The sequence below is a fragment of the Eschrichtius robustus genome, chromosome 10 (assembly GCF_028021215.1).
Source record: "Eschrichtius robustus isolate mEscRob2 chromosome 10, mEscRob2.pri, whole genome shotgun sequence".
Taxonomy (NCBI): Eukaryota; Metazoa; Chordata; class Mammalia; order Artiodactyla; family Eschrichtiidae; genus Eschrichtius; species Eschrichtius robustus.
The window spans coordinates 1,775,955-1,796,860 of NC_090833.1; the positions used below are offsets into that span (position 1 = coordinate 1,775,955).

The 20,906-nt window shown below is 49.9% G+C and overlaps 2 protein-coding genes across 2 annotated transcripts in view; both read left to right on the forward strand.

Moving 5' to 3' along the window:
• CAMSAP1 (calmodulin regulated spectrin associated protein 1) overlaps positions 1 to 20,906 on the forward strand; it is a 55,831-nt gene that overhangs the window by 19,947 nt on the left and 14,978 nt on the right. Inside the window, exons 5-6 of the mRNA XM_068553636.1 lie at positions 9,362 to 9,442; positions 12,660 to 12,801. Coding sequence (XP_068409737.1) covers positions 9,362 to 9,442; positions 12,660 to 12,801 — 223 coding nt within the window. The remainder of the gene's footprint in view (positions 1 to 9,361; positions 9,443 to 12,659; positions 12,802 to 20,906) is intronic.
• Positions 1 to 20,906, forward strand: part of RPL7A (ribosomal protein L7a) — a 304,745-nt gene that overhangs the window by 14,003 nt on the left and 269,836 nt on the right. The gene's annotated exons all lie outside the window — the stretch shown is intronic.

The window sequence follows — 20,906 nt, forward strand, 5'->3', positions numbered from 1 at the left end:
GGCATTCAATTAGGCACACTTTATTAAGCAGAGGAAGTGGAAGATTGAGCAGCTCCTTGCAGAGTTGTATCATATGCAGGAAATTTGGAGTTATTTCGTTACACAGTTTGCACACGTATTCCCTGTCGCGTAAGGGCTTTATCAGAGCTGAGGAGAAAGTCCGTGGCCGTGGGATTAGTTGAAGAACGCGGCAGAGCCTGGCAGAGTCTGCGTGCTGCTCCCTTGGACGGCTGCCTCATTGCGGTGATGCCGCCCTGCTCTTTACTTCGTTTCCTCCCTCGTGTGGGTCTGGGGCATCAAGTGGATGAGCGGACCGCCTTCACCCTCTGACCCCACAGTGGGGTGGAGGGCTTTTCTAGGACTCCTGTGGAACCTCTGGTCCTGGTGGGACTCGGGAGCTGGCCAGTGCCCACAAGGTCGCTTCTCGGTGGCGGCACCTCCTCGTCCTCGTCCCCGTCCCCTGGCTTCACGTAGTAGTACATGCGGGAGGCGGCCCACAGGGATTTGGTTAAAAAACGATGTTCTGGAGTGGTGTTTCCACGGGAGCCCGGGCCTCCGGGGCATGGTTCTGTGATCCGAGCCCGAGCTCCCTTCCTATGGCCACAAGTTCAGATTTTCTTTTAACAACTTTTATTGATTTTTCCCCCCTTATCAAAGGAATGGTATGGTTATTATAGACATTTAGAAAACACGGATGAGCAAACAGAAGAAAGTGAAAAGTCCCCATGACCTTGCCACCTGTAAACGTAGCGTTTTGTAGTAAAGTGTGCTAAATTCTCATAGTTTTTATTTATCTGGGTGTAACACCCAGACTTAAAGGCACAGCTGGGGCCTTCCAGGCACTTGACCATAGGCTGAGGTTTGCATTTGGTGAGATGTGGTGAGTGTGGCTCGGGCCGTTCTGAGGCCGCCCGCCCGCCCGCCTGCCGTGGTCTCGACGCGTCGGGGCCGAGCTGTCCCCTCCCGCCATAAGCAGCCGTCTCCCTGAGCATCTCGATGACTTCCGCCCACGTGTTCCTGGTGGGCAGTGGTTGAGATTAAGCTGAGGTGCATTTTTAAAGACTTTTGATTAGTTGTTGCCAAATTCTGACCATAAAGATTGTACCGTTTTTCTCATACTGTTTAGTCTGTGTAAGTGTTTTTTTCCCCTGTGTCTTCTCATATATTGGATATTATTAAAAAATACCTGCTGAGTTGAAAGGTGAAAAATAGCACCTTTTACTTTTATTTCTTCACTCGCTGATAAAGTTGAAGTTTAAGGAAGAGAGTGTATGTCGTCTGGCTGTTTTTCTCCCTCTTGGGTAACTTGTTTTGGCCAGGGTTCTTTGGGTAGGGGTGGGGGAACGTGCCTTCCGCTTCCTGCCCAGGACCCTCCTGTTGCAGGGTGTTTGCCGTGTGTTCATCGGCGCTTCCCGGGTGCTCGTGGCCTGTTTGCCTGGGACTTGGTGGCCGGCCCAGCAGCAGCGCTGTGGCTTCTCCCTCCATGTGGTGTCCCCGCCGTGTGGACACCGCTTCCTGACTTGCTGTTGTGACAGGTGTCCCCACTGCTCGGCGTGGTCACGTGGCCGCCTTGGCCAGGTCCGCAGTCGCACCTGATGCTGTGCTGACTGTGTGTGGGTTTGTCACAGCTCACGCCCCTTCTCGTGCCGCGCTCCGTTCTCCCAGGAGTTAATGCTGGCTTCAGCTTTTCATGATCCTTTTTCCCTTGCCCCGTATCTATGTTTTTATTCCATGTGCTCCATATTTTGCTATTTCCTTAGCATCCGTGTGAATTTCAGTTTCTCAGTTGGGAGGTTTTTCCCTCAGGTGAGTGCTCTGACCTCCACACCCGCTGCCGTCCTGCAGGTTCTCCCCAGTGTCCCATCTGGGGGGGGGGGTTCCCGCAGTCGCTGCCTTCCTGGGGCTCCTCTCAGGGGCGGATCCTCTGGTGCAGGGTGAGATGTGCTCCCGCCTTCTGTGCCTTCGGAGGGTGTCTGCTCACGTGCCTTCCCTGAACTGTGATGGGACCTTAGCTCCCCGCGGCCTCTCCACTGTGGACGCTGTCGCCTGACAGGCTTCCGGCCGAGCCTGGAGACCTTCCCTCCTTCCTCACGCTGATGTGTTTTCTCTCCACAGAAAATTGCTGCGCGTTTAATGAGGTTTGGGCTCTGGGGAGGTTTGACATCGGTGAGTTTTCTCTTCAGCATCAATCTTAGATGCCTAACAAGATCTGAAGTCTCTTGGAAACTCTCTTCCTAGGTTCCGTGTTCCCAGGATTGCGGCTGTGTGCGCACACCTGAGGCAGGTGTGAGCTCCCCTCACACCCGCCCCGGCCTGCCTTTCTCCTGTGGGGTCTTTCCAGGGGGTCGCGTCTCACGTTTGGCTCCGCGTGCGGGTGCCCTCATCCCCGTCGGCATCTCTGGATCCACAGGGCAGGCCTGTCAAGTGGCCTGTGAGTTTCTCTTGCTGTGTGGCATCGTTTTGGGGACCGTCCTGCCGCAGGCTGGACGGTTGCTGACAGGCCTCCTGCACGCCCGCCACCTGAGGCGTTCAGAGACCCCTCCGCCTGGCGCCGGGCCAGCCCCGCTGCTGCCCCTGCGTCGTGTGGGGAGCGCGCCCGTGCAGTGCGCCCCCGGCCCTGCTCAGGAAGGCCGCGGCTGACCCTTCCCGCACCACGCCCTCTGGAGCAGCCCCCCCTTCGCGGGTGATCAGTCACCCTGGGGGCCAGAATCGCTCCCTGGGCCTGGGGGCGCCGCCGAGCCATCCGCCAGCTTCCCTGTCCCGTGTGAGTGTGACTGGGTGATCTCCTCTCTGTTCCGGGAGTTTTCCCACGAACCGTCTTGCTGTGGCTCTTTTTATTTTTTATTGACGCCTGGCCAATAGCTTGAGTCTTTTACTAAAAAACTCCCCAGCTTTGCCCAAACATGTTTTATATGCAATAAATGGACCCAGTTCCTTGAGTGTTGACAAGTGGCTACATAAGTTTAGCATTCGCAATCAAGGTAACACTTCCGTCATCCAAAAAAAGTTCCTCTGTGCTCGTTTGCAGTTAATCTCCTGCCTGGCCCAAATAACTCCTGATCTGCTTTCTTCACTACGGATTAGTTGTCTCTCTTCTAGGTCCTGGTAGAGATGGAGTCACGTGGTATGTGCTCTTTTTGTGTCTTTCACTGACTACAGTGTTGTTGAAGTTGATCCACGCCATTGTGTCCATCAGTAGTTTGGTGCTTTGGAAACTCGGTAGGATTCCACTGCACGAATGCGCTACAGTTTGTTTATCTGTTCACCTGTTGATGGGCACTCGGTTTCTAGTTTTGTCTGTTACACATAGAGCTTCTGGGAACATTTGTGCACGAGTCTTTATGTGCAGATGTATTTTCATTTCTTTGAGTAAATACTTAGGAGTGAGTTGCTGGGTCACGTGACGATCAGTTTACCTCTAGAAGAAACTGTCAGAGTGTTATCTGAAGTGACTGTGCCGTCTTAGACTCCCACCAGCAGGACAGGAGAATTCCAGTGTCCACGTTCTGCTGACACTTGGTATCGTCAGTCTTTCGGTTTCAGCCATTTGGGTGGATGTGTAGAGGTATGTCATGGTTTTAATTTGCATTTCTTTAATGACTAAAGATGTTTCTGTGTATCTTGTTAGGTGTCTGTTCACATATTTTGCCCAATTTTTAATGAGGTTGTTTGTCTTAATGAGTTTCAAGAATATTTTATGTGTATAAAGATTTAGGGATCCAGTGCTTTCCAAGGTATGTATTGTTTTTGTTTTTTTTTTTAATTAATTAATTAATTTATTTATTTATGGCTGTGTTGGGTCTTCGTTTCTGTGCGAGGGCTCTCTCTGGTTGCGGCAAGTGGGGGCCACTCTTCATCGCTGTGCGCGGGCCTCTCACTGTCGTGGCCTCTCCCGTTGCGGAGCACAGGCTCCAGACGCACAGGCTCAGTAATTGTGGCTCACGGGCCTAGTCGCTCCGCGGCATGTGGGATCTTCCCAGACCAGGGCTCGAACCCGTGTCCCCTGCATTGGCAGGCAGACTCTCAACCACTGCGCCACCAGGGAAGCCCCCAAGGTATATATTCTTGTAATGTGTTTTTATTGTTTTGGTGTCAGGATAATGCGGGTGTCAAAAAAAGAGTTGGGAAGTATTCCCTCCTTCATTTTGTGAAACTCTTTTTGTATTATTAGTATTACTAGTATTATTTTGTCCTTAAATCTTTGATGGAGTCACTGGTGAAGCCATCTGGGCCTGGAGTTTTCTTGGAAGGTTTTAATCATGAATTCAGTGTCTTTAGTGTACATATAAGGTATTTAGGATTTCTATTTAATTTTGTGACTTTTAAGGAATTTGTGAATTTTATTTAAATTTTTGACTTTATTGGCATATTCATATTTCTTTATCATCCTTTTAGTGTATTATGATCTGTAGTGATGTCCCCTCTTGTTTCCTGCTGTGTAATTTCTGTCTTTTTTTCTTCCCTTTGTTGGTTTGGTTTATCAACTTTATTAATCTTCTAAAAAACCTGCTTTTGGTTTTTATTGATTTCTCCAATTTTCTATATAATTCCTCCTCTTGCTTTTATTATTTTTCTTTCTGTTTATTTTGAATTTATTTTTCTCTTTTCTAGTTTGTTATAGTAGAAGATTAGTTCTTTTACACCTTTCTACATTTTAATATAAACATTTAAAGTTGATAATTCCTCTTTAAGTAGTGCTTTAGCTGCACTGTACACATTTTTATATGTTGTGGTTTTCTTCATTCCCTTTAAAATATTTTGTTTTAGTTGCGAATTCTCGTTTTATCAATGGATTATCTAGAAGTTTGTAGTTTAGTTTTCATATGTGTGGAGGTGGGGTGGTTCTAGGTATCGTAGTGTTTTGGTTTCTAATTCTGTTGTGGTCAGAGAGCGTAGTCTGTGTGGTTTCATTTCCGTCCTTCTGGATTTATCGAGGCTTGTTTTGTGGTCCACTGCATGGTCTTGCAGAGTGTTCCCGTGCGCACTTGAAAAGAGCCTGTGTGTTCTGCTGTTGTCAGTGGAGTACTTCGTAAGTGTCAGGTCAGGGTGGTTTGGGTGTGCTTGCATCACTGGAGTCTTAGGCCCCATCAGTCACCCAGAGAGGAGAGTTGAAATCTCCAGCAGTAATTTTGTCTATTTTACCTTTTGGTTGTGTCAGTTTTTGCTTTGTGTATTTTTAGTCTGTTGTTACATGGATACACGTTTAGGATTTTTCTGTCCTTTTGTGGTCGTGAGATGTCTCTTTATCACAGGTGACAAACCTTGCCTCCGGCCTTGGCATGACTAGTGTGTGCACGACTTATCCCTTCCCTTCCTCTTATTTTTAACTCCTCGTTGTCTTTCTGTTTAAAGTGAGTTTCTTATGGGTACCCTATAGGCAATGTGGGCCTTATCATCGTAGTGTTTAATTTAATTGCATTTCATGTGATTATGGAGACGTCTGGGTTTTACATCTTGTCTGCCTTCTATATCTTTTCTTTGTCATCCTTCTTTTCTGGCTTATTTTGGATTGGGCATTTTTACTACTACGTTTTATCTCCAATATATTTTGGGGGGGCTGCTTTAGGGTTTACAAATTTCGTCTTCAGGTTTTGATAGTCTGCCTTCAAATAAAGTGATACCATTTCACAAATAGGATCAGAAATGTCTTTTCCCCTTTTGGCCTTTGTGCCACTGTTGTCATTCATTTCATTACAGCCCCAGATAAGTTACTTTCACCTTCAACAGCCACTTATCTCTTAAAGTAATTAAAAATGGTTAGCAATATTTATCCACATATTTTCCATTTTTATTGCTCTTCATTCCCTTGTATAGATAAAGAGTTCTCAAACCTTTTGGTCTCAGAACCCCTTTATACTCTTAAATACCGTGGCCCTCAAAGAATTTTTAAAAAATCTATCAATATTTACTGTATTAGAAATTAAAAACAGGAAGATTTAAAAATATTTATTAATTCACTTAAAAGTAACAGCTCATGCCATGTTAATGTAAGCGATGTGTTTTTAATGAAAAATAACTGTATTCTCAAAAATGAAACAAGTGGTGATATTTTACAGTTTTCTAAGTTTCTTTAATGTCTGGCTTACCAGAAGACAGCTGGATTCTTACCTGCCTTTGCATTTCATCTGCTACAATATGTTGTTTTTATTGATGTAAAGGAAGAAAGTCTGGTTTCGTGTGGATACGTAGTTGAAGAAGGGACAGTGCTTTCATAATCTTTTCAGATAATTATGCACATCTCTTTTTGATTCTATACCAAAACTTGACTAGTGGTAGTTTCTTTTTTTTTTAAATGTTGCTGAATTTTTTTTTTTTTTTTTTTTTTTTATGGCTGTGTTGGGTCTTCGTTTCTGTGCGAGGGCTTTCTCTAGTTGCGGTGAGCGGGGCCCACTCTTCATCGCGGTGCGCGGGCCTCTCACTATCGCGGCCTCTCTTGTTGCGGAGCACAAGCTCCAGATGCGCAGGCTCAGTAGTTGTGGCTCACGGGCCTAGTTGCTCCGTGGCATGTGGGATCTTCCCAGACCAGGGCTCGAACCCGTGTCCCCTGCATTGGCAGGCAGATTCTCAACCGCTGCGCCACCAGGGAAGCCCCAAGTGGTAGTTTCTTGAAGGTTAACTGAAATGTGGAATTTGAAACTGTTTACCAATTAACTTTTTAAAAAAGTTGAGATATAATTCACATGCTGTAAAATTCACTATTTTAAAGTGTATGGTTCAGTGGTTTTTAAGATATTCACCAGGTTGTGCAGCTGTCACCACCAATTGCACACATTTTTATCATACCCAGAAAGAGACGCTGGTGCCATCAGCAGTCCTTCCCTGTCAGCCCCTGGCAGCCACTCCTCTGCTTTCTGTCTCTCTGGATTTGCCTGTTCTGAACATTTCATTTAAGTGAAATCTACAGTACGTGGCCTGTTGTCTCTGACTTTATTCACGTAGCATATTTTCACGTCTCATGCGTGTTGTAGCACTTATCAGTACCACATTCCTTTTATGGTTGAGTAATGCTCAGTCGTATAGATATGCTGAGTTTTGTTTAGCCATTCCTCAGCTGGTGGGCATGTGTGTTTTCCACTTTTTGGCTATCGTGACTCCTGCCACGAACATTCAAGTACGAGTGTTTGTGTGGCTGTGTTTTCACTTCTCTTGGGTTTATATCTAGCGGTGGAATTGCTGGGTCGTATAGGAACTCTGTGTTTAACTCTGTGAAGAGCTGGCAGACTGTCTCCACGGCTGCTGCACCGTTTATATTCCCCCAGCAACACCAGAGGTTTCCGGTTTTCCACGTCCTTGCTAACACTCATTTTCTGGTTTTTTGATTCTAGTCATTCTGGAGGGTGTGAGATGGTATCTCATGGTGGTTTAGATTCACATTTCCCTGATAGTAATGATGGGAAACCTTTTTTCATGTGTTTATTGGCTATTTGTAGATCTTTTTTGGAGAAATGTCTATTCACGTCCTTTGCCCATTTTAAAATTGGATTATTTCTCTTTTTATTGTTGCAAGGATTCTTTTATATAACCTAGATACTAGCCCAGGGAACTTTTCTTTTCTTTTTTTTTTGGCTGCGTTGGGTCTTTGTTGCTGCGCGCGGGCTTTTCTCTAGTTGCGGCGAGCGGGGCCTACTCTTCCTTGCGGTGCACGGGCTGCTCATCGCGGTGGCTTCTCTTGTTGCGGAGCATGGGCTCTAGACGCGCGGGCTTCAGTAGTTGTGGCTCGAGGGCTCCGGAGCACAGGCTCAGTAGTTGTGGCGCACGGGCTTAGTTGCTCCGCGGCATGTGGGCTCTTCCCGGACCAGGGCTCGAACCCGTGTCCCCTGCATTGGCGGGCGGATTCTTAACCACTGCGCCACCAGGGAAGCCCCCAGTGAACTTTTTGTACTCTGTTGTATTAAAATCTTTCTTATATTTTTCCTGGTCCTGTTACTCACGATTTTGTAAGATCATGCCTTGTCACTGGGAAAATTGTTTTGCTGAGTTGTGTGGCTCTTCCCAATGTTGTCACATTTCATGATGTACTATCAAAAATTACATTCATTGATATCACCACCAATCCAATCAGAAAATCTCTTCCATGTTAGGAAGTTATCTAGTTTACGGCAGAAACAAATTTTCTAAAATTTTTAATTTCCAATATTTTATTGTGAAAAATTTTAAACATGCAGAAAAGTTGGCAGAATTATACAGAGAACACACTGTATCCACCACCTAGATTTTACAGTGAACATGTTTTACAATACTTGCTTTATCACTTATCCATCCATCCATCCATCCATCCATCTATTCTAATTCATTTATTTTATTTTATCTATTTAATTTTTGGCTGCGTTGGGTCTTTGTTGCTGCACACGGGCTTTCTCTATTTGTGGTGAGCGGGAACTACTCTTCTTTGCAGTGCGCGGGCTTCTCATTGCGGTGGCTTCTCTTGTTGCGGAGTACGGACTCTAGGCACGTGGGCTTCAGTAAGTTGTGGCTTGCAGGCTCAGTAGTTGTGGCTCGCGGGCTCTAGAGCGCAGACTCAGTAGTTGTGACGCACGGGCTTAGTTGCTCTGCGGCATGTGGGATCTTCCCGGACCAGGGATCGAACCTGTCTCCCATGCATTGGCAGGCGGATTCTTAACCACTGTGCCACCAGGGAAGCCCTAATTCATTTATTTTAAAACTTATCAACATTGATTTTTCTTTTGTTTTTCTCTTTTAAAAAACAATTTTTCTACGTTCTTGATTTGATGTGCATGAGTTCACTTATCTGTATTCTTGTTTAATGAGAAGACATTCAGTTCTGTGGCATTTCATCTGATTATAGCTTTGACCATGTCCCTGTTAGCATTGATGAGTGTTTTTCTCTACGGTATTACTTTATAATTGCAATTTTGATTTTATCTTTGAGTTAATAATTCCAGAAGAGGATACTTTTATTTCTGAGCAGTTGTATTAATTGCTTACGAGTGTCTCATGACAGTTCTTAGCGCTATTTTGGTGGTCAGGGAATGTGCGAGCACCTGTTAGGCTTCGGGGGGTTTCAGCCAGACCATGTTATCAGCAGCGTTCGCTGATGGTGGCAGCGAACTTGGGCTGCCCATGCACGGGGGACACTCAGCGCTGAGGCTGTCGATCCTGTCGTGAGGCGGAAAGCATCACGCGGGCGCCGTGGGGCATGAGGGCCTTCCTTGCTCTCCGTGTCGAATCACAGGTCACAGGGAATCCATGTATTTCTGCATGTGTGTAATGGGTCTAAATATTACCTGCATCTAAGAGCCTGAGTTCAAACAAGTAAGGTGGGTTCTGGAAAGATGTACACACCACTGTTGGAAATCAATTTCAGTTGCCTTTTTAATGCATTTAATTTCTTCTACTTTAGGTAAATCTTAAAATGAGAGAGATAACAGAGAAAGAAGTTAAGTTAAAACAGCAGTTATTGGAAAGTCCAGCTCATCAAAAGGTAAAGGGTAAATTTCACTTCTCTGGAACGCACCAAGTTAACGTTGCTCCCGTTTTAAAGAACTGTGTCTGCGTGTGCTCCGTGCTTGTTCTTTGTTCTTACTCACCAAGCAGGGAGCGAGTGCCCTGGGCCCCGGCCCTGGTGGCGAGGGCGCGGTGGCCCACTGCCCTTTCTTCCAGGCAGGGGCAGCCTCGTGTTGAACTTGGGAGGGTGGGGGAGAGGTGGGAGGTGTCGGAAGCTCCAGAGGAAGGGACGTAGGGTCACCCGGGTTGAAGTCAGCATGGGGGGTGGGGGGGTTGCCTGCAGCCAGAGGTCCCCTTGGAGCCCTCACGGGCTGAGTCCAGTGTGGGATTCAGGCGGTAAATGTCACGTTTCCAGTGAAATGACCCACTAACGTCCTGTGTGACCTGATTATTATTATTATTATTTTTTGGCCAAGCACGTGTGTGACTGAATCCATGTTCCTCAAACGCGTGTATGACGCGGCCCGGCCTGGGCTGTGGGCCCCTGGGCTGCGGGGTGAGCGACCGTCCCCTTGCTCCCCTCTCTTACCCTGGACCCCAGGGACGCTGTCCGCGGGCACCTCACCCCGGCCACGCTTCTGTGAGCCACCCCCTTCCTCAGGTGGGCATGGACGGCTCGCTGAGCCCCTCCCCGAATGGCGGTTGGCACCTGTCCTTTTTGGTGCCCGGCCCGTGCGGAGTTTCCAGAGTAGTCTTTGCTCCCGCAGAGGCCAGTGTCGTAGAGGTGCCTGTGAGCTTCCTCCGCGGTCATCTGCTAGTGCAGAGGGTCCCGTGCGCTGGACAGATCTTACCTCTCAGAGGACGTCCCGCCTCTCGTGTGAACGTGGTGTGCAAGTGTGTGTCTCGTCTGTCCACACGTGGACCTGCCCTGCTGACCTCCTCTCCTGCCTTCCTTCCCTTGCTTCCCGAGCAGTCTCCCTCCAAGTGGTACTGGAAGTTAGTGCCTGTAAGTGAGCTCCGCGTGTGCGCCCAGCTGCCGTCCAGTGGGCCATCCCGCCGCAACCACTTGCTTCCATTACAGATTGCTCGTGACTGTTTGTCTGAATGTCCTCCTTGGTGGTGGTGTTGCATTTCCTGCGGGGCAGTGATGGCCCGGTTCTGGGCACAGTAGACCGTAACAAGGCCCTCTGGAGCCCTAAGGTGCATTTTGTAGCCAACACCCAGACTGTGGTTTTGCCCAGTTCCTTAGGTAGACTTGCAGACAGTTTCTTCTTTGTACACATAGTTAACTTCTTTATATGATGAACTTCAAGGTCAGTGACAGGCTGTATTCTCCTTTCTAATAGGTACCAGCAGGAATGACAAATCATCCAATTTGCCGAGTTACCCTTTGGATTTGTCCTTCCTGGTGTTACGGTGCATGGTGATTTGGTCTGCAGCTCTAGCTGTGCTTCACCTGGTGACCTGTTCTGGAAGCAGAACCGGTTTGTTACACTGTTTCCCACGGAAAAGTACCTGGCGCTCCAAGTGGTGCATTTTAAAATGAAGTTTTGGAGAACAAATCTTTTTGAAGACTCCTTTATTTGCCTGATCCTTTAGTTTAATTATTTGGATTAAATGATCCTTAGAATTCCATCATAAAGGAGATACCGCGGATATAAACTGTCAGTGCGATCCGCGTGAGCAGTGATATAGTCTGCTTTGTAGCTGATGGATAATTTTGCTTCTCTTTGAAATATATTAATAACAAAGAGGGAGTAAGCATTTTTATGCATATTTACGTATCTCTTAACTTCTCGAAAACTGAAAGCCAGAGAGAGAACTATTAAAAGCAGTTACGAGGTGTAGTGAGGACACAGTCAGAAATGCAGGTGTCCTCCAGGAAGTGGGGTTTCAGATGAGACTTGCATAAAAACGGGAAAATGTGGCCGAGAGCAGAGCGCCTGTAGGTTTCCTCCTAGCAGTTGGTCGCCACGGCTGCCTGAGCGCATGTCTGGCTCGTCGGGAGCGGGCTGAGTGCGAGCAGGCTGCTGGGGGTTTGGAGCAGGGCCCCCTCGAGGGGCGGCACCGGCTCCCCCGACCCCGGGCTTCAGCGCTTTCCCTGATGCAGACGCACAGCATCCATCCTCAGCCGCGAAACCATCTGCTTCCCTGCATGCCGTGCTCGGCCCGCGTGCTGTCTGTGTGTGTGGAGACCTGGCCCGGCGTGTGCCTCGGGCTCTGCATGCGGGAGCCCCAAGGCTGGCCCCTGGGCGCGGCGGCCCGAGAAACAAGTTAAAGCCCACGTTGAGACCAGTGTTAGTGGCGTGCGTTGCGCACGCACGGGTGGGGCGTGTTCTGTGCAGATGCCAGTGCTGACCGCCCTGCGCTGTGCACGCGCTGCGTTCTCGCTGCGGCGCCTTCCTTCGGGTTGGCTCTCCTGCACGGCTCGCGGAGATCCGTAGCGGGCGGCACGGGTGGCAGGTTTTCTCCCTCGAGCTGGCACTGCGTTCTCCTCCCCTGGAGAAAGCGCGGCTGCAGGAAATGCCAGGCTCACCTGTGCCACAGGACGTGGTGGCCTGGCGGCCTGTGTGTCTGTGCTCGTGAGCGAGGCCCAGTTACAGGGGCAGCGCCCAGGGCCGCGGGGAGGCTCAGGGCACCGTGCACGTGGTTTCCTGTGAAGGCAGAAGCACAGAAACCTTGAAAAATGCTTATTTTTTATAGCACTCAGGTTCCTGGCGCTTCTGTGCACTTACGGAGGGGCTGGTCGACGGATTAGACGGCACTTCGTCTAACCTGGTTTTGGGAATTTCGCACACTCTATGTTAATGCTGCTTTGTGTTTTTCATAATGGCCAAGGTTAATGCTGCTAATCCTGAGAAAAGTAACAGTAACGTGGGTCTTGCCAGCGTAGGGTGTTCACCGTTTAACTTGTTTCTCATCCGCTGGTGGTGTGCGGCCTCTGGCAGTGTAGACGTGTGTCCTGCTTCCTTCCCCTGGGTGTGCCCGGCCCTTTAGAGTGAGACAGCCCGGCGTCATTAGCAGCTAATTGCTGTCACCCAGTGTGGCCACGAAGCCCAGTTCCCTGGATCTTGACATACGTTCCAGGCAGAGTAGGCAGTCCAGACATTTGGGGCTTTCCCATGTGATTGCCGCTGTTCTAAACATCGTCCTGCAGGACTTCTGTTAACTCGAGATTTGGCGGCCTGCCTGTGACGTAGGCGGCAGTGACGGCACCTCGTGCGTAGTGACCCTTTCCCTTTTCTCCGCCGCAGGTGCGCTACCGCCGAGAGCACCTGTCAACGAGGCAGCCGCCCTACTTCCCGCTGCTGGAGGACCTGATGCGGGACGGCAGCCACGGGGCTGCTCTTTTGGCCGTGGTCCACTACTACTGCCCGGAGCAGATGAAGCTGGACGGTGAGTGGAGCACGTGCCTCTGGAACGGACCTGAGGCGCAGGAGGCTGTTAGGATGCTCTGATCCAGACAATGAAAACACCGGAGAGTCACCCTGAGTCCTTAGTGCCGACTGGGGCAGCGCAGAGACGGACAGATCTGACGATGATGTGTTTGTCTTTAGCCTGCGTTTTCTCTGGTGGAGAAATGGGACTTTGAAATATTTGGGCAACGTGTTAAATACTGGTGACTGTACTTCAGTCTCAGAACGGTTGACAGCTCGTCAGCCCTACTCCAGTTGATTTAAACATCTAGAATGTGGTTTAGGAAAATGAGTGCAGACCCATCTGTTGCCAAACTGTGAGTGACCCACGTGGGCTTGGTGTTGGCGGTACCACCGTGTCGTGTGTCTCTGAGGTGCTCACGCCTGGCCGCGGGGAGAGGTGTGGGAGATGCCGAGAGCAGCGTGGCGCCGGGCCCCCCTCCAGGGCCGTGCGGACAGGAACCCTGGTGTAGGTTTTGCTGAGTCCTCTTCTTTCTGGGGGAGGGCGGTGTGAGGCCCACGGATGCCCCGACCGCTGGCCGCACGTAGAGCGTCTGTCAGACTCACTGCCGGCGCTGAGCTGACGTCGGTCGTGCTTCTGATCCGAATGCGGAAGTGCTGGGTTTTGTAGTTTCTGAAGCACACGGCTGACCTTGAAAGAGAGGGGGGCTCAGGTTCCAGGAGGGGGTCTCCATCTGTGATTGAAAACCCCCAAATTGGTGCGTGGTGGCCCCGGGTCTGTCAGGCCTCTGTCCCCGGGCGGCCTGGGCCGTGTGCCGCTGAGACCTGTAACCGGGGCCCTGGGAAGGACTGGGGAGGCTCCCCCGCGGCCAGGGAAGACCCAGGAGGCTCGTCTTGGGCCGGAGGCGGAGGTCGTTGCTGAGGAAGTGAGCTGCCAGGCTGCGTCCCAGGCGAGTTTGTTCGGTCCAGGACTCGTTCGTCGGGAGTCAGAGCAGAGTGTTGCTGTGTGGGAGCGCGGCCGCCGCCAGGCCCGCCAGACCCGCAGAGAAGGGGCCCGCCGCCGCCAGGGCCGCCAGACCCGCAGGGAAGGGCCCTGCCGCCGCCAGGGCCGCCAGACCCGCAGGGAAGGACCCCGCTGCTGCCAGGGCCGCGGGGAAGGACCCAGCCGCCGCCAGGCCTGCCAGACCCGCAGAGAAGGGCCCCGCCACCGCCAGGCTGGCAGGCGCCGCGGACGGACCTGGCTGAGCAAGAGCGCCTGGATGCGAGCGCAGGGTGTTGAAAATGCCAGCGTCCGGGGCGCTCGAGCGCGCGGGGCTCCCTCCCCTTGGCCCTCCGCCCGCTGCGTGTGTGGGTGGGCAGTCCCGGCTCGAGCTTTGTTCAGCCTGTCTCTAACCTGTCCTCCGGGGTCTCGAGACAAAAACAGCTACGAGGGACAGAGAGCCTCTGCTTACCGAGAAGGGAAAACCCACGGCAGGATGTGAGTGTCAAAGCTCATTGCGCCTAATAGCAGAACGTCAAAACGGGGCTTTAAAAACGACAGAACCACAGGGTGGAGGGACCAGAGCCAGACTCATGACTTAACTTGCGGGACCAGGCTGAGTAAGCAGGTGAGAGCAGAGTGAGGCCGGAGGGGACGTGAACACGCGGACGCAGGCTGGGCCCAGTGCACCAGCTCGTAGGGGTCGTGCTCTTTTAAAATGAGGAAGCCTGGAGGCCTTTACAAAAATGGGCTTGATTCAGGCCACGGAAGAAACCTCGACAGATTGCAGAGAATTGATAGTTCCTCACAACAGAGTAAAACGAGAAGTCAGTAACAAACGTGCAGCGTCTTTTCTCCAAACCTTTAAAATTGGTAATGCTTAGAAACCAGAGAAGATACTTCAGAATAGTTCATGGATCAAAGTAGAAATCATAGTGGAATTTTCTAGTGGGAGCTCTATAAGGGCAGGCGTTTTTATCTGTTTGTTCACTGATACATCGCAATCGTCTAAAATAGCGTCTGGGACAAATTGGCGTTTGGTCAGGTATTTGTTGAATTAAATGAATGAATGACGTACATGCCAGAGCTCACAGGACGCAGCTCAGAGTGACGGGTGAAGGGAAACGTCACCTCAGTGCCTAGTCTGGACAGTAAGGAATTTAAGAATTAATGGACCAGGTTGATCTCAGCGCATTCGAAAAGAACATAGAAATAAACCCAAAAAAGCTGAAGGAAGAAAAATAGAGAGTAGTGTTTCTCCTCTGGTCAGAAATCAGCCCAGCACATGGAGGAGGCAGGCTGAATTGCAGGTTCCGTCCTGAAGAGGACGGCCCGCCTGGGCTCTGGACAAGCCGCCTGGTGAAGGAGCGGAGTAGAGGGGTGCAGAGGTGGCCGAGCCGAGGGTCCCGGGAGGGCTCCGGAACGGGCGTGCAGGTCGTCTTTGTCGGGGTTATTCCGGCACCAGGAGCAGAGCATGGGAGGAAGGGCATAGGCTTTCTTTCCTTCTTAACATGGGTTGAAAATCCTGTGTAAAGTCCTAGAAAACAAGAATTGAATGCCTGAGCGTGTTCTGTGCAGTCATCTGAGGAGGCACAGACCAAGATCTGTTAGAAGCCACTGCCCGTTTGTGATGGACGCCCTTGGCCTGCCGCTGACGTGCTCTGACCCCACAGAGGTTCTCGACCCCAGACTGTTGCAGTCAGGGGGACGGGAGGGTGTGCCGTACGTAGCCCCAGCCCTGGCAGGGTGGCTCTGTCCACCTGCCCTGTGCGCGGTGCCAGCTCCTGGTGAGTGTTGGGACCCACAGAAGACCTGTCTGTAGTGCTGGGGAATAAACTCAACCAGAAGATGTGAGACCGTGGGAAAAATCGTGAACTCTGCTGTAGGGTGGGACTTAAACTATATTCTTAGATGCCAAGAAGCAGTATAAAAATTGTGGTTTCCCCTGATTGTTCATGCAGTTGTTGCGAGTGCTTTCTACAGAAATTGACAAGGGAATGTGAGCATTCATGTGGAAGACTGGAGGCCAAAGGGACAAAATGGATGATTTGGATACTTTATTTTTATTTATTTTTGGCTGCGTTGGGTCTTTGTTGCTGTGCGCAGGCTTTCTCTAGTCGCGGCGAGTGGGGGCTACTCTTCATTGCGGTGCGTGGGCTTCTCATTGCGGTGGCTTCTCTTGTTGCGGAGCACGGGCTCTAGGCGCGCGGGGTTCAGTAGTTGTGGCTCGCAGGCTTAGTGGCTCCGCAGCATGTGGGATCTTCCCAGACCAGCGCTCAAACCCGTGTCCCTTGCATTGACAGGTGGATTCTTAACCACTGTGCCACCAGGGAAGTCCTGGAGACTTTATTTCGATGTGAGTTTACTTTTACAGAGAAGGTGCAGGAATTGGTGCGTACTTGTCCCCAGACTTTCCAGCCGTTACATCTTGTCACATTTGTGCTCTTTCTCCCTGAGCTAGTTGGGAATAACTGGAGAACAAATACATTCTTTTTTTTTTTTTTTTTAAACTTCAACAACCTTTTATTACCAAACTCACGCAGGGTTAACCCTTTAACCCACCTAACAGCAAAACAGCGTCTCCAACAGGATCTAAGATGGAGGTGCACACCTAATAAAGATTGTCTGTTAAAAAAAAGAATAAAAAAAAATATACACACACTTGAATAAGTATTTTTTAAAAAAAGCAAAATTCACCAGTCTTGTAAAAAAAAAATCCCCAAGTGATTTCAATCCAAAAAAACCAAAATCCAGCATGGCAGTCTGTGCTGGCTCAGAAACCTCAACTCAGGATGCACCTAGGAGAAAAGCATTTCCTCTTAAAAAAGAAATCCACCTATCTCCTTCTTCCTGTTCAGCTTACACAGCTTATTCCTGGAAATACCCAGTGACTGCACGAACAGGCCCCAGTCACACTCCCCAGCCTCTGCCTGTCGCTGGAGGTTCCCACCAAGGACTGTTCCGTAGCGATTGTCACCTCGACTACAGTCAGGAAATTGACCCCTAATTTCTGAGAACTTGCAAAATGTCCTCAGGCTTCCTGGGGGCTCCGTGAAAGATCGCGGGTCAGTGTACCCTGACCGAGATGGGAATGCAGGCTGGGCGAAGGGGGCCTTTCCAAATGAAGACACCCGACACCTTCAAATCTGAAGTTTAACCTACCAGGTGAAAACTAGTAGCAGCTGGCCCTACCCAAAGAGTGCTGGTCTCCCTGCTTTACCCATAAAAGTAGTAACGAAGAGGAGGAGAGTCCAGAGTGTTTGACCTCATGTCCCTGCCAGGAACTTGGAGCCATGGGCGGCGTACTCCAGGCCGAGGTCGCAGGGGAGCTTTGCCATTTCTGGCCGCTCCTGGCAGCCTGGCTCATGGCTGCTCCGTGGACACTGTGTTCCCTTGTGCAGGGTGCTTAAGAATTACCAGGGAGGGGACTTCCCTGGTGGCACAGTGGTTAAGACTCCACGCTGCCAATGCAGGGGGCCCGGGTTCGATCCCTGGTCAGGGAACTAGATCCCACATGCATAGCGCAACCAAGAGTTCGCATGCCACAACTAAAGAGCTGGCAAGCCGCAACTAAGGAGCCTGTCAGCCGCAACTAAGGAACACACGTGCCGCAACTAAGGAGCTCGCCTGCTGCAACTAAGACCCAGCACAACCAAATAAGTAAATAAATAGATAAAATAAGCATTAAAAAAAAAAGAATTACCAGGGAAATTATGTTTTCAATTTGACTTTGTCACTGATGGATACTTGGATAGCAACTTCTAGAAAACTGCTCAGAGGACTTCCCCTGAGGTCACGGCCACAGATCCTTCCAGTTGACGGGCCCTTTGCTGGCCTTGGGCAGCAGCGCGTTGATTTTAGAGAACTGTCTGCACCCAGGGAGCCCTCTGTGCACCGACAGCGGGGGTGGGGGGATGCGCGGTCTGTGGCACTGCCTTTCTCCTGAACGTAGGAGCCCCAGAGCCGGAGACAGGGCCTCTCGCGGTTGGATTGAGCCAGGACGCAGCCGCGCCGGTGAGGTGCTCCCAGCCTGTTTGAGAACTGGCCTGGTATGCTGGGCGGTGAGGGCAGCGGTGAGCTGGAGAGCACCTCGCTGGCCCGTCTAGTAAACCTCCGTGACCAGGATGAACAAAACCATCGTGTGTGCAGATAGCTCTTTATAAGTGTTTTCCAGACTGCGCGGGGCTGGGCCAGGTCTCTGAACACTGAAGCAGAACCCATGAGCTTGATGGGGTCCATGCTGTGGATCTTGTCCCAGGGTGGCGGCCTTCACATGTCTCATGTCACACGTTTGGGTCCGTGTGAAGACTTGGTGTGGGGCTTGGTGTGGTCTTCTTTCTTTCTTTTTTGTTTTTTATATTTATTTATCATCATTTATTTATTTATTTTTATTTGGTTGTGCCAGCTCTTAGTCGCGGCAGGCGGGCTCCTTAGTTGTGGCCTGTGAATTCTTAGTTGCGGCATGCATGTGGGATCTAGTTCCCTGACCAGGGATTGAACCTGGGCCCCTGCACTGGGAGCGTGGAGTCCTAACCACTGCGCCACCAGGAAAGTCCCTGGTGTTGTTTTCTTCTGTGCAATCCAGGCTCTGGCCCAGCATCACCACCCTGTTGAGGGTCACATCTCTGCTTCCCTGTACTTGGAGCTGAGTCCCAGCCTTTCTCAGCCCTTCTTGCCCTTGACGTTTTCCAGGCATGCAGGTCGCTTAGTTGGTTGACTGGCCCTTGTCTGGCTTTGCCTGGCGTTCCCTCCTGGTGGCCTTCAGGGCCTGTGTTTCCAGCAGGAATGATGCCACAGGGATGGTCCCTGGGTTCAGGTGGCGTGCGCTGGCTTCCTCCACTCTGAGGTCACTGCTCTTTGCTTTATGACCGACTAGTGATTGGGGAGTGGCTTCGGTCTCTCGTCGCGCTTTCACCCCAGCATTGTCATCTGTCGGGAGTTTGTAGCTCTGCTTGTTGTTCTCTGGTGGGTCAGCATTCCTGTGCAGGGGGCTGCTCTCCTCTCCTCTCTCGTTATTTATCCGTGCGGTGATTTGTATCAAGATGGCCTCATGGATTCTTACTTTACTCAGCGGATTGTGATCCATGACATTCATTGTTCTCTTGCCTTGTCCCAGATTTCAGACAAGTTGTGATTTTGAAGAAGAGGAGCATGGGGTACTTGCTCTGCAAAGACCAAGTTTTGTTTAACTTTACATCCGCTAAATGCAGGGGAGCCATGCCGAGAGGTCTGAACAGTGACTCTCTGTGGGACCCCAGTGCCTGGGGTGACCCACAGCTTGTAGGGCAAGGGGGACTGGCCAGCGCAGAATGTGGGGCAAAGCGCCATCTGTGGGGGGGAAGTGCAGTGAGACTGCACCCCACATGAGCCAAACACTCTTCCTTGGATGAAAGACATAAACCGGAAAAGCAGAATTTAAAAACTTTGAAAAGAAAATAAAGGAAAATATTTTTATGACATTGGTGTTGGGATGGATTATTTAAATTACAAAATAGCCAAGTAATAGAAAAAATTCCTGTATTTAACCATATTAAAATTCACTGTGGTGACAGAGGAACATCATAGATAAAATTAAGTGATAAAAGCTGTACCCATGAAAAAGTAAAGTATTTGCAACAAATATAAATTGACAAAGGATTGTCACACAATTGTTTTGTAACCATAATACAAAAAGAATTCCTACAAATCAGTAGGAAAAAGATGAACAACCCAGAGGCAAAACAAGAACAGCTTTTTCACAGAAGACGAGGTCGGGGCGAGCCCACAGCAGTGGCGGGTGCACCATTGCAGGAAGGCAGAGCAGGCCCAGCGGGGTGGCACAGGTGAGAGGCCCGATGGTACGGGCGGGGTGGGACGTGGCCCGGCGATGGTCAGGTGTGGACAGCGCAGCTTGCGGCCCCTTCCGGGAGGGTGCCGGTGGAAAGAGCATGCAAGTTTGGTTTTTCTGGCATTTTACGTAATAGTGAAAATTGTGGAATCCTAAATAGCTGTTAAAATGAGTGACTGAAATCTGCCCACGGCAGTGTAGAACTATTTGGAAACGTAATTCCGAGTTTGGGGAAAATAACAGGCTGCGACATGATAGGTAGTTTGTTGTCATGAATGTAAATTGAAGACAGCCAGGTCAGCAGTGCACTGTTTATATGATTTATGGGCAGAGACCACATGTGGTAAAGACACCGGCACGAGACAGGTCACGGGGCTTGAGGAGGGTGGTTGCCTTGTGGGGAGGTGGGCTTCAGCACTGTGATGCTTTGTTACTGAAAGAAAATGAGATCTGGATCAGAGAAGGCAGGATGTTAATATCCGTGCCATCTGGGTAGAGAGTACACGGGAGCCTGTTCTTTACGTTTGTGATATCTCATAATCTGAATTGTAAAAAAGAAACATTTCTTAGCAATATAAATGTGCACAGTTACTCAGCTTATAGAAGTTTTCTCTTGAGAATTCGTAGTGCTAGGGCATCGCCGCATAGGACAGAATTCATACGTAGATCCCGGATGCTGTGAATCCCATGTGTGCATGAGGTTTCTAAATCATTAAAAATGATTTCTTCTTAGGAGTAAAGTTATTTTAAAATAAGTTATGTTTCTCAATCCTGTTTATTTATTTAGAGGCAAAGTTAAGTCGTCAGTATAGCTACCTCCGATTCAGTCTTGAGTGGTACCTAGGTGTTCTAGAGGTTCCTGTCTGAGGGCGGGCCCACCTCCCCCCACGGAGCCTGCTCGGTACCCAGTGTGGGTGTCTGCGCTGGAATTTTCTGGGTGAGGGGCTGGCATCCTGCAGAGCAGCGTAAAATGGACGGTTGTCCTGCTACAGGTGCAGACAGGCAGCAGAGGAGGACTTGGGCTCTGCACAGTGCCTGAGTTGTGTGATTAGCAGTTCCTGTGCTTCTCTGTGGATAAGCCTGACGTTTCCTGTTGTATGCTCCCCTCCCCCAACCACGGAGATAACCTCACTCGAAGGACGGGGGAAAGGAACTTGGTTAAACGTTAAGTGGCCTTATGCCGCCAGGTCCGTTATAAACTGGAAGGTGATTGTTACTGTTCCTATTGGAGGCCCAGTCTTAAAAGTTCAGGTAATGATTGTATACTTTTTAGACGTTAACAATGAAATTCAGGTCCTGGCGATTTCTCCTGTCTTTT